Source organism: Procambarus clarkii, chromosome 32 (assembly GCF_040958095.1).
Source record: "Procambarus clarkii isolate CNS0578487 chromosome 32, FALCON_Pclarkii_2.0, whole genome shotgun sequence".
Classification (NCBI taxonomy): domain Eukaryota; kingdom Metazoa; phylum Arthropoda; class Malacostraca; order Decapoda; family Cambaridae; genus Procambarus; species Procambarus clarkii.
The window spans coordinates 35,052,533-35,066,046 of NC_091181.1; the positions used below are offsets into that span (position 1 = coordinate 35,052,533).

Below are 13,514 nucleotides of genomic sequence, written 5' to 3' on the forward strand. Positions count from 1 at the left end.
GGTACGACATATATATATATATATATATATATATATATATATATATATATATATATATGTCGTACCTAATAGCCAGAACGCACTTCTCAGCCAACTATGCATGGCCCAATTTGCCTAATAAGCCAAGTTTTCATGAATTAATGTTTTTTCGACTACCTAACCTACCTAACCTAACCTAACCTAAATTTTTCTGCTACCTAACCTAACCTAACCGATAGAGATAGGTTAGGTTAGGTTAGGTAGGGTTGGTTAGGTTCGGTCATATATCTACGTTAATTTTAACTCAAATAACAAAAAATTGACCTCATACATAATGAAATGGGTAGCTTTATCATTTCATAAGAAAAAAATTAGAAGAAATATATTAATTCAAGAAAACTTGGCTTATTAGGCAAATCGGGCCTTGCATAGTAGGCTGAGAAGTGCGTTCTGGCTATTAGGTACGACATATATATATATATATATATATATATATATATATATATATATATAATAGTGTGACAGTGTCACCACACTGTCACACATTAGAATGTGTAACACCTGCATGTTGAGAATTAAATAACACTTTAGATATATTGTATTTTAATTCTACATAGCAGATAAATAGTTTGTAATGTGTTTCTTGGGAACAGTGTCATATCCGGCGTGAACGCCATCGATGTGGACGTGGTCAGCAGGAACGTCTAGTTGTTTGTCGAGACCCGAATGGCCCCCAACTGGATGAAAAAAGTTGCCATGCTGCAGACAGGCCCACTCACAGACGTGCCTGTAAGATTCCTTGCAATAATAGAAGACGAGGTCGGCAGCGGCAACGATACAAATGGAAATCTGGAGAATGGTCACCGGTAAAGTATCGCAGACAGCCATCCTCTCCAGACAGTCAAAATCAGTCTAAGAGGATTTATAAAATCAACAATGAAAATAATATCGTAAATAACCGCTTTAATAATTGTGGCACATCTAATTTCCAGTGCCCCATTACTAGTCATGCTATTACTCCACTACCACAGCTCACATTATCTCCAAACACCCACAAACCTCACCAGTCCTAATCTTCAATTGCTAACTTAAGAGAAAAAAATTTATTTTAAGGGATTTGTAAGTATTTCTATATTATTTCTATTAGGTCTATGACAGATGTCGTTTGCATCTCCCTGCAGGCTGACTGGACATATTATTAAGGTATAAGGAAAGAAAATGAGTAGAACATGTATTGGCTAAGAAATACTAGCCAACATCCAGCACATGTAGATTGAAACCAGTGGAGAGCTGGTATATTTTTATACTTTTCATTAAAATATTTTGTAAAAATTAGGTATATATATAAGCAGGCCTGTTTGAATTGTACCATAGTATAGCCAAACTTCATAGCTAGTTTTGATGTGATTTTTAAAGCTTTATTTTGATAAATCTTGGAGATGATGATATTTAAATGAGGGTGTAAAAATTTGTCACCAACGTTAAATTTGGAGGATAACTCCATAAATTTGGGAAATATGTTCCGGACGTAGAAATGAAATGTCTTGTGTTTAGGTGTCAGTTTTGTTACATAATAAACAATATTTATATATGAAATACATGTTTACTGTATCAGAAATACATCTTATTTCGGAAGTAAGAAATTTAGGGCCAATATGAATAATATTCAAAACAACTTTAGGCAACATTTCCATTGCATTTTGCAGGCCTAGCTACAGAAACTGAAAGAGTTTTTGTTTATAACAATATAAATATAACGAAATATAAATAAAAGATAAAGAACGGCCTGAATTACCAGAGGGCCACTATTTTTAGTGGCATCAACGGGACTAGGATGTTAAACGTTCTTGATGTTCACTCGAGTAATAGACTCGATTAATATTGATTAATATATCACTTGAAATGGCTTCTAATATATTGGTATATCAGTAAAGTCAGTATTTGAATATATATTTATTTATTTTTATTTGAATATACATCTCATCTTTCAAAAATGATAGTACTTATAAAAGCTGTTGGTCAAAACTACAAAAGTTAATTGTTGTACCCAAAAAGTTCACATTTTGTACTATTGCAATAATTTAAATTGCATAGTAAATAAGTGGAACAGTAATTATACAACATGATCTAACCTGTTCTGGACCTAAATAAGCAATTCTAGGCCTAATATATATATATATATATATATATATATATATATATATATATATATATATATATATATATATATATATATATATATATATATATATAATATACACACACACAATGTTAGGCCAAAATTACCTATCTGTGCTATACTAGGCCTAGAAAAGTTTTGATTTAGTTCATGCCTTATATTTTGGTCCCCTCAACAAAATTATTAATAAAACAGTGACTTTTCTTGGGGTTGCAGTATATATATATATTTTTTTATATTTGACTAGTAGTTGCTGTATATACTATTACTTTTGGTGGACAGGTTGAAAATATTATATTGCTATAGCAAAAATACGTAAGGAGATGTGTCAGACATTTGTCTGGAACGTTCCTCTAGTACAAATTTGTACTCAGGATAGAAATGAATATAAACATCATTAAATTTTAATTAGACAATAATATGAATATATATCTTAAAGATTTATATATATATATATATATATATATATATATATATATATATATATATATATATATATAATATATATATATATATATATATATATATATATATGTCGTACCTAGTAGCCAGAACTCACTTCTCAGCCTACTATGCAAGGCCCGATTTGCCTAATAAGCCTAGTTTTCATGAATTAATGTTTTTTCGACAACCTAACCTACCTAACCTAACCTAACCTAACGTTTTTGGCTACCTAACCTAACCTAACCTATAAAGATAGGTTAGGTTAGGTTAGGTAGGGTTGGTTAGGTTCGGTCATATATCTACGTTAACTTTAACTCCAATAAAAAAAAATTGACCTCATACATAATGAAATGGGTAGCTTTATCATTTCATAAGAAAAAAATTAGAGAAAATATATTAATTCAGTAAAACTTGGCTTATTAGGCAAATCGGGCCTTGCATAGTAGGCTGAGAAGTGAGTTCTGGCTACTAGGTACAACATATATATATATATATATATTATATATACAGTATTTTTTATTTATTTATTTATATATACAAGAGTTCTTACATTCTTGTACATCCACTAGCACGCTTAGCATTTCGGGCAAGTCCTTAATCCTGTGTTCTCCAGAATACGACCCTGCCAAATCGTTTAACAACCAGGTACCCATTTTACTGTTGGGTTAAACAGAGGCTACAGTTAAGAATTTGCGCCCAGTAAATCCTCCCCGGCCAAGATAAGAACCCAGGACAAAGCACTCTCGAAACGCCACGCATGTGTCTGCCCACTACGCCATGGGGACCCAAAAAAGTCACCGAGTGCTGTTGGGAATTGGGTTAATGGTCAGATGACTTCCAACTCTTTTTAGCAGTCAGCATGGCCTAGTGGTGAAAGTACTGGACAAGCCAAGGTGCATGGAGGCTCTGGCTGTCTGGGTTCGAATTCTTCAGAGGGTGAGGTGTTTTCTGTTGCATATTAACTTAGGGACCATTAAAGCCTGCCGCACAAATGTTACTCATGTGGCCCCAGCATGATGAAGGGACTTGATGAAATATCTGTCCCCATCTGAGCACAGATAATTGATATCTGAGCTTAGATATAAAATATCTCGGGTATCATCTATCTGGGCTTCCCCAGATGCTACATACTTTATCATCATCTTCGAGGTCGAGTGTCCCTACAAACGCAACCAGAGGTGGTACCCCCTATACATTAAAAAAAAAAATTATATATATATATATATATGATATAATATCTGTATATACTGTATATTATATATGAAAATAAATAATCATGAGGGAAAGTGAAACAAGAAATTAATTTAGTACGTTCGTGTATTTCTATTCCATGCAATACAAAGGAGACATATACTGTAGTCAGGAAAAGTTAGGTTACATGTGAAGTGAAAAAACAGTCTTTATAATAAGAGTTCATGAACATGAAAGGGTTCCAGAAAAGTCAATGAAGTATTGCAGACAACTGGACGGTTTACAAAAAAGCTTCAAATAGCTAAACAAATGAATCACACAGCATAATAGAATCACTCAAGGTAACCTGATTAATAAAATACTAAATTGCGTATAATATTTATTAACCTAAATTATATGGTCATAAAATATAATGAACATATAAAAATATATTAATCTTTGTACTGCGTGTTAGTTTAATATGACAATTCCATGGTGTGCATAAAAAAATTACTCGCCAGTTTTTTTTCTTATACAGTGATACCTTAGCTTACGAATTTAATCCGTTCCCAGAGACGGTTCGTAACCCGAAAATTCGTAAACTGAAGCAAATTTTCCCATAAGAAATAATGTAAGTTGAATTAATCCGTTCCACACTTCCAAAAATATTAACACAAAGTAAATTTTATAAATAATTCACCCAAATCTTTAGTACTAAAGTATGTACAAGTTATTGCTTACCTTTATTGATGACATGTTGGCGTATGGAAAATGGTTAGGAGGGGAGCGGGGAGAAGGAGGAGGAGAAGTGTTAGTGTTTGGAAGGGGAATCCCCTTCCATTATAACATCAGGCAGTGATGACTACTCTGGGGTACTCTCTCTCCTACATTTTGCAGAAGTACCACTAGGACCTGGTTGTGGCTCCCTGCTTGCTTGTCTTACTAAGAATCTGTCTAAAGACACTTGTTTTTCCCTACATTTTAACACTTGTCTGTAGTGAGACATCACATTGTCATATAAAATGTCAATGCAATGACCTGCTACAGCTTTATCTGGGTGAGTTTTTCAACAAAACTTTACAATTCTTCCCATACTTCACACATTTTCTTAATGAGATCCTCTACTGCCTCTACTCACAACTATTTTCTAAGGTTGAACCTTACCACTGACTTTCTAGGGACCCATGGCGAGATAAATATACTAATTACTTTTATGTTAAAACACCCAAAAATCTGAAAAACACTTTAATTCCTTACAAAGAATTCAGGTGCAATTGTCACTAGGCTGGAGTCACTGGTAAACTGAGGCGCAGTGTGCCATCACGCACTAGGTCGGTCATACGCGTATCAGCAAACTACATTACCCAAGGCAAAATTCGTAACCTGATTCAGATTTTATGAAGAAATTTGGCTCGTAACCCAAAAAGTTCGTAAACGGGGCATTTATAAGCCGAGGTGTCACTGTATTGTAAAAATCTCTTCCCTGATCACAGACATATAATACAAATGAAGAAATACCACTTAACTTGAATGCAATGAAATTGAGAAGTTGGTGTGTGATGTCAAAAAAGGAAGGATGCTCATGGTAGTCTCTCTCTAGAAGCTCTCCTTTTTTTTTTTTTTTTTTTTTTTTACCCCATGCAATTCAAGAACGGCGAGTTGCCATAAATATTTATTTGTCATATTTAATACAATTTTTTTGTTTATTGTTTACCTTCTGCACATGTATATCATTTACGATTTGTAAAGAGAAGAACGTACATATTGTTCCAAGTAATAATTATACACACGTCACTAATGTGTGTACTAAAAATACTTGTCACAATATTGCTTATTAAATTTACTTTTTATTTACACACTATACACTATCTCACACTGTATTTTTCTCTATACTATACTGTATTACATACTCAGTACTGCACGAGTACTCAACTAATTGGGCTTGGAGAGGTTGAGCTTCAGCTCTTTGGTCCCACCTCTCGACTGTCAATCAACTGGTGTATAAGTTTCTGAGCCTATTGGGCTCTATCATATCTACATTTAAAACAGTGTATGCAGTCTACCTCCACCACATCACTGCCTAATGCAATTCATTTATTACCTACCCCTGACACTGAAAAAAATGATTTCTAATGTCTTTCTGGCTCATTTGCGTACTCAGTTTCCACCTGTGTCCCCTTGTTCGTGTTCCTCCCATGATAAATAATTAGTTTTTGTCCACTCTGTCATTTCCTCCGAAAATTTTGTTGGTGATCAAGCCTCTGACCAGGAGCCCTGGTCAACCTTGCTGCAGGGATGTTGATCCTTAGAATCACCACAAAGTAAGGCAAGGCAGTCTTCATTGTGTGTGCTTGCAAACAGTGCAAGCACATTTACCCATGCTATGTGTTCCCATACTTGGCATGTAACCAAGCTTGTGTAGAGCAAAGCTGTATTTATGACCCAGACTGACCCAGTCAGTCTCCTTGTCAAAGACAAGGAGACTGTCTTTTACAGTCTCCTTGTAATATAGGGCTATAGAACACTGGTGGTTTTGGCATCCACTGCCTTTTCATTTGTTCACAAAAGAGAACTTTCTAATATTTTTTGCCACTATTGTTTCCTTAGTTAGAATCTATGACTTCTTGTTCTTGAAGTTGCAGATTTAAAAAATTCCTCATGTATATTATGTTGATTCCTGTTACAATTTTATATGTAGTGATCATATGGCCACTTTTTATTCCTTTCCTTTGATCTTTTAGTCTTGGTATGTTTAACACCTCCAGCCTCTCTCTTTGTAATTCATGTTCTTGAGATCTGAGAGTCATTTAGTAGTACTGTACAGTATTATTTTGTATCCTTTCCAATTTGATTATATGCTTCTTGAGTTATGCACCACTGCTGCATTTTCCAATTTTGGTCTCAAATATTGCGTGAACAGTTTCTTTAATATTTTTCTATTCATATACAGTATTTAAATGTGGGTTTTTTAATTTGCTAGCTAGTGTAAGCTGCACTTACAATGTTCTTTATATGGTCCTCTAGTGACAGTTTGCAATTAAGAACCATTCCAAACTTTCTTTCCTTGTCAAAGGGTTTAAGTATCTTTTCACATATGTTGTCGATTAAGTGTGGCCTATTTTACCTCGCTCCACATTCCATTATGTGACATTTATTATTTTCTAATTCCATCTGCTTTGTGTTGCTCCATTCACTTATTTTACCTAAGTCATTTTGGAGGGCAAGGCAGTCATCTATGTCCTTGACCCATTCTTAACAAATTAACATCATCTGCAAAGATATTCATGTAACACTGTATCCCCTCTGGGGATACAGTGTTACATCATTTGCATAGATAATGAACATTATTTATGCAAATATATCATTTGCATAGATAATGAACATTTCAGTACCAGTGTGTGTGTGTGTGTGTGTGTGTAATTACCTAAGTGTAGTTACAGGATGAGAGCTACGCTCGTGGTGTCCCGTCTTCCCCAAGACGGGACACCACGTCTTTGTGTGTGTGTGTGTGAGTGGGCGAGTGGTTTCTAATATTAATAAGTGTTGAAAGGGAATGTTAATTGCTCGCTCATCCTTACATCCATCATACAAGATTCAGAATTTGGTGGTAGTATAAGTACACTAGATTCTTAACTTGTTATTACTGTGAGATTCTCAACCGGTTACTCATTGCTTTTAATTTTGTGAGATAAAAGTAAATGTGCAAATTTGTAAAATTGTGGATATTGCTTTAACATAACTATCAGCAGGTTTGTCTTTGAATAAAACATTTCTTATGAGCATCTTGCGTCTAGTGTACAAACTATCATCTCATCAAAGATGGTTAAGTGAGCCTGCCAAGTATATGCTGTACCTCTCATGTACCCTACGTCCACAGTCCTCACATAAAGCACCATGTATCACCAGTCTGGTAAGTTATTGAAGTTTTTGGCTTTTGTGCATAAGCATGCCCAGCAGTATAATGCTGGGTTTAAAACCCCACACTTTTGCTTCACACAAAGAAAAGGGAGAAGTACCCCCCCTCACTTTGCTCTTGTGACATGATCACAGATTATTGGTCACCACTTTATTGAGTTTAGGATTATGAAATTTAACTAACATAAATTAATACAGTATTTTCATCTAACATCCTGCAAATTTTTCATTATGTTTGGGAGACTAACCATTACGATTAATTTGTACATTTGCAGTCAACAATTATCGATAATGAGTATTAGGTAGTTTTTTCTGGTAGACAAAGTCCTCTGGAGTATTTTTAGCACATTCTCTGTTACATTATTTACATAATAGCCATTAATATCTATATATTGATGTGCTTCTCTGCATATTTCTCTCATGCCAGTCTTTTAATCATCATCTTTATTCAAATGGTCCTCCTGATTTGCTTATTTGCCACTTCTTGATATTTAATCTGCTATTTACTGTTTGGCTAACTACCATGAAACAAGTTCTGTAAAGGCTCATTTAACATCAGTAAAATTTCTAATTATTTCCTGTAATTTATATCATAATCTATGATCTTGTCACAGATGAACTTCCATTTAAGGTCCAAACTAAAGGCTACTTAAAATGGGGACATTAAAAGCTTCAAAACTAACCAGTACTACACTGTATTATTTTAAGTTCCAGACAAACAATATTTTGACCAACTTTGCAATGATGGCCTTTTGATACAGTATTAAAATGAATTTTTAAAAATGCAATTTTGTTATTCATTCAGAGAATTTTTGTTGAACATCATATTGCAGTTTTGGTCTCATATATTATCCTAGAATAAATTCCCTTCCTGAATTTCCTAAAGCTTCTTTAAGCTTATAAATTTATCCTAATTTAACTCTAATGACAAGATAACAAAATGACAGCAAGGTAACATTAATTTGAATGTATCCCTTGCAGTGTTCGAAGGTGTGTGATCGTGGTGTCATGTATCGTAATGTGACCTGTACTGACACTCAGATGAATGAAACTGCTGTACACAATGAGTACTGCCTTCGGGAAGGGTTGCCTAGGCACAAATCCAGTCGCCGCTGTAATAAGCATCCTTGTCCATTTCGTTGGGTTGCATCCCCATGGTCTGAGGTACACAAAGTATTTCCAACCAAAAAGTTGCATATTTGAATCTAGCTTGAGATCACCCTAACCAAGCAAGCACTTGTCTGCATAACTAAATTCTCGCCAATTGGAAGGAATGTTTTTGAACTTTGTCAGCACTTTCTTCGTTTGGTGATCTCAAGGAAAGTAGTAGTAGTAGTAACAATGTAGATTCTATGTAGTGGTGTAGCTACTTGTGTTAGATTTGTGCATTATATTTGTTAAAGGGTTTGCCATGATAACTACTTTGCTTGTTTAGAATTTCCTCTTTACAACATCTTATTTCATTACTTAAATTTGATAACGCCTCATTTATAAACACACAGCTGGTGAAATGGAACATAAAAACATTGGATAAAAAAACTATGAGGGGGGAATAAAGGGAAACAGAATAGGTAACATGTTCTTAAAACTATTCTATGCAAACATAGATGGGGCAAGATTAAAAACACTAGAGTAAAAAGGTAATAAGAAATATGATAGTTGAGAATACCTGATATTCTCGCTCTGGCAGAGACAAAACTGGTAAAAACTTTTTAATAAAATGAGTTGGCATTCCGAAAGGACTACAAAGTTCGTGGATGTGATAGAAAAAGCAGAAAAGTTAGTAGTAGCCCAAGGGACTGCTTAGTGGACAGGGAAAGCAGAAAAAATGAGAGAGAACCTAAATGTAAAGGAATCAATTCTTGATAGCTTATGAGATGTGTTACCTTGGGGGGGGGGGACTTTAAGCAAAACAATGGACTGGGAGGCCTACAATGCATGAATAGACAGTGACGAACCTCTTCCTAGAGACATTCATGTATCGGCATACTAAACAACCAACAAGAATGAAGGAAGGAGATATTCCATCAATGCTAGATCTAATATATACCAGGAAAGTGGAAGATATCTATGATTGGAACTGTTTGTTGTTAGGCAAGGAAGCAAATGTATACAAAGTATACCAAATTTGGTGAAATATGTGATGAAGGCACTCAAATATTTATAATAAAGCAGTTGCAAATCTAGTAAAGAGAACTGGTTTAATAGAAATATATTTATTTATTTTTAATTATTGATTTAATTTATATAATTTATTTAATTTATTTATCAATTTGTCTTTACAAGAAGGTACAATGGGTTTGTGTGAGTACATAATATCAGTATTTTTACATTCATACAAAGCCACTAACACACACAGTGTTTCAGGCTGGTCCTGAATCTAACAAATCAGGTAATATCAGATCAACAGATTTGCTACAATAGGTTCATTGTAGCAAAATTTCATATCAACATATAACTACAATATAAATTGATAAAGGTGATTAGATTACATTGGTGAAGATGTATGTCTTAAGTACTAATATTGGGGAAATGGGTAGCACAAGATACAGTATGAGTTTTAAATTAAGCACAAGGTAGGAAACTATGAAGATGAAATTAGGTATGCTTTTGTTTTACTTTTAAATAAGGCATAGGCTGGACAATTTTTTAATTCATTAGTGAGGGAGTTCCAGGGATTGGGTCCTGGAGCATACCTGGAGAGGGTCTCGGGAGTTTTTCTAACCCTCCCCCCCCCCATACCAAAGCCCAGCCTAAGGCCAGGCTTGACTTGTGATAACTTGGTCCAACAGGCTGTTGCTTGGAGTGGCCCGCAGGCCCACATATCCACTTCAGCCTGGTTGGTCCAACACTTCTTGCAAGAACTTGTCTAAGTTCCTCTTGAATACAAACCACCTTTGTTTCATCAATATTTTTAATGCTTGCTGGGTAGGTGTTGAACAGCTGTGGACCCCTGATTTTAAGACAGTGTTTTCTGATTGTGCCTATGGCACCTCTACTCCTCACTGGTTCTGTTCTGCATCTCCTTCCATCTCTTTTGCTCCTGTATGTTGTTATTCTACTGTGCAAATTTGGGACCTGGCCCTCCAGTATCTTCCATGTATATATTATTTTATACCTCTCTCGCCTCTTTTTCCAGAGAGCATGTTTTGAGAGCTTTGAGACGGTCCCAATAATTTAGATGTTTTATCATTTGAAAGGGGGAGCAGTACTCAAGACGGGACAACACCAGTATTTTAAATGGTATTAGCATTGCTGTGGGGTCTCTGGATTTGAATGTTCTCATAATACATCCTATCATTGTCCTAGCCGCCGCTATATTTGCTTGGTTATATTCACTAAATGTCAGGTCGTCAGACATCGTAATTCCCAGATCTTGTACATGTTACTTTCCTTCTATAAGTAGGTCTGATTGTGTCCTGAACAAAAACTCAGGCATGTTAGAAAATTGGAAAGTGTTTAAGATTGGAAATATGGTCATTAAGATGAGATCTTTCAAGGGAAGACAGAAAGAAGCTGAAACTGAACTTCCTTGAATCAAAATGTTTAGATGAGAGTAAGAATGAGGAAGGAACACATTATTTTTTCTTTGAGGTGATAGGGATCAGGAAGCCTGTGAAATGGTACAAACAAGCAAACCAACAAAATCATTAGAGAAAGGGGAAGTAAAGGAAAAAGTATGTTCTTTGAACATGCTTTGAAAGAATGAACAGGTAAAGAACAGGGAGCATGTTCCTGAAAATCATGCATCCTAACATGGAGAGAGATAAAAAGTACTGGACCTAAATTATATAATACAGCTTAAGCTGCCAGATATTGTTGTACTAACAGAGACAAAACTTGAAGATAATTTGTCATTCATATTGTCTATCCGTAGTCAGTCAGACAGACAGACAGACAACATAGGCTGGTCGGGATCAATAGGCTGGTCAGAGATCAAGCCTATTCATCCTATTAACCCTTAAACTGCTCATGTCATTCTCAAACATTAGACCATGATGCTCCTATTGTTTGTGAATGATTTAATGTGCCTCTTAATTTTTAAAGTTCCTAAGTAATCTATTTGGTTATCATTCAACACTAGAGACTTTTGGCAATCATTTACCGTACTGTCTTGGGAAAAAGTCGTGAAAGCCTTAACTACCTTTCTGGGCATTGTTGTAGTAAGCTTATAAACTTTTAGGTGTCTCATCATCCACTTACTGACATCTGTGCTTGGAAACATTGATGCTATGCAAATTTTCAAGAACTTTTATGGGCTAGGATGATGCTTGTGACAAGAAGACATCTGTTACAAATAATTTACTTGAAAAAAAAAAATTCATAGTACTATCAACATTTCTTCACCTCACTATGGTTAAACTTTTAACGTATCATTTATATGATGCTCTCATTAGCTTTGTGCAGATAATGAGATGGGTATCATTATATGACAAAGAGTGCTGGAACTATGGAACACCACAAACATAGTGCTCATCATGTAACTACACTTCGATAATTAAACGCAGACACCCTCCAACCCCCACCCTCCCCCAGACACACCCTATTTTGCCAAACACTGTAGTCCTTCCCTTCTCCCATCCTCCACCCCACACCACAGTACATTCTCACCTTCTCCACCCCACACCACAGCACATCCCCACTTCCTCCCATCCACCCGACAACACAGTTCTCTGCCCTCCTTCCACTCCCACTGGAGTGCTCTTTAGCTGTGGCTGGAGCTCTCTCTGCCTGACTGTGGAGCTCCATACGCCCAGCTGGCCACCTCCCGATACTTTCTGGTTGCCTTTGCCTGGCTACCCTTGCTGGACTGCCCAAGCCTGGCCACTGTCCATCTGTTTTTGTCCAGCTGCCCTTGCTGGATGCCCTTGAAGGATATCCTAGAGTTTTTCATTCCTTCTTTTTTCCATTTTGTTTTACTTAGTGAGATAGTAACATGGGGCTACCTCAGAATCCTCCCAGAAAACCATTCTGTTTTCAGGTGAGCTAGTTTTTTCTTTTGGATAGCTCTTGAGTGAGGTGGTTCATGGATCGGGCTGATCATGAACTCCAGTGCTGCCCCATGATGGTGGGCAGTTGGAACTGGAGGGTGAACTACCTAACTACTGGTCGGATCGTTTGCTGACTTACTGCCTTATCTTGCTGTTGTCTTTTTGTCTCGCCTTTCTTTTCTGTTGGCTGCTGTCATGATGAGGGTTATTACAGATCCCGTGCTCTCTCTGCCTCTGTGAAAGGGGCCACATTTTGATTTCTGGTCCATGGTAGGCTCTTATTAACTTGCAAGGTTCTAGTGTGACTGGCTAAGTGAGAAGTTAACCAAAGCAGCTAGCAACATGAAGCCACCTTGGACCCACTAAAAAGGTGCATTTCCTTACATTCAACGCTAATTTTTTTTTTTTACCAGGCTGTGTCGTTTTGAATTAATGGTTTCATATTGTTGGAGTCAAAAGTATTAGGTTTATTGAGGGTTCCCTAGGCCATGGGTTGGCAACCTTTTTTTGGGGGGGACAGAAACCAGAGAATGATGTGGCCTCCCTTGGGTGGTGTGCTATAAGTTTTAAACTTAATATGAAATGGAAAAATAAATAACAAATACTGTAAAGTAATACAGTAATTCAGTAATTGGTACAGTACCTAATTTATCACCTAGTACCCAAATATCATCTGATATACAAATGTAATCAATGACACTCATCACAATTATTTAACAAGGGCATTTGTGTCACATAGTAGGCTTCCTCCTTTCGTTTTCCACTTGCTTGGTGCTAACCTCACTGCCATACTCAGTTGCTTTGTAGTTTGTGACTGTCTTCTTAGCTTTAATAAT

At 35.9% G+C, this 13,514-nt stretch overlaps 1 protein-coding gene across 1 annotated transcript in view; it reads left to right on the plus strand.

Moving 5' to 3' along the window:
- LOC123759412 (ADAM metallopeptidase with thrombospondin type 1 motif A) overlaps window positions 1–13,514 on the plus strand; it is a 353,349-nt gene that overhangs the window by 308,376 nt on the left and 31,459 nt on the right. The window contains 2 exon segments of the mRNA XM_069335228.1: window positions 633–845; window positions 8,669–8,851. Of these exon segments, the coding sequence (XP_069191329.1) occupies window positions 633–845; window positions 8,669–8,851 (396 nt within the window).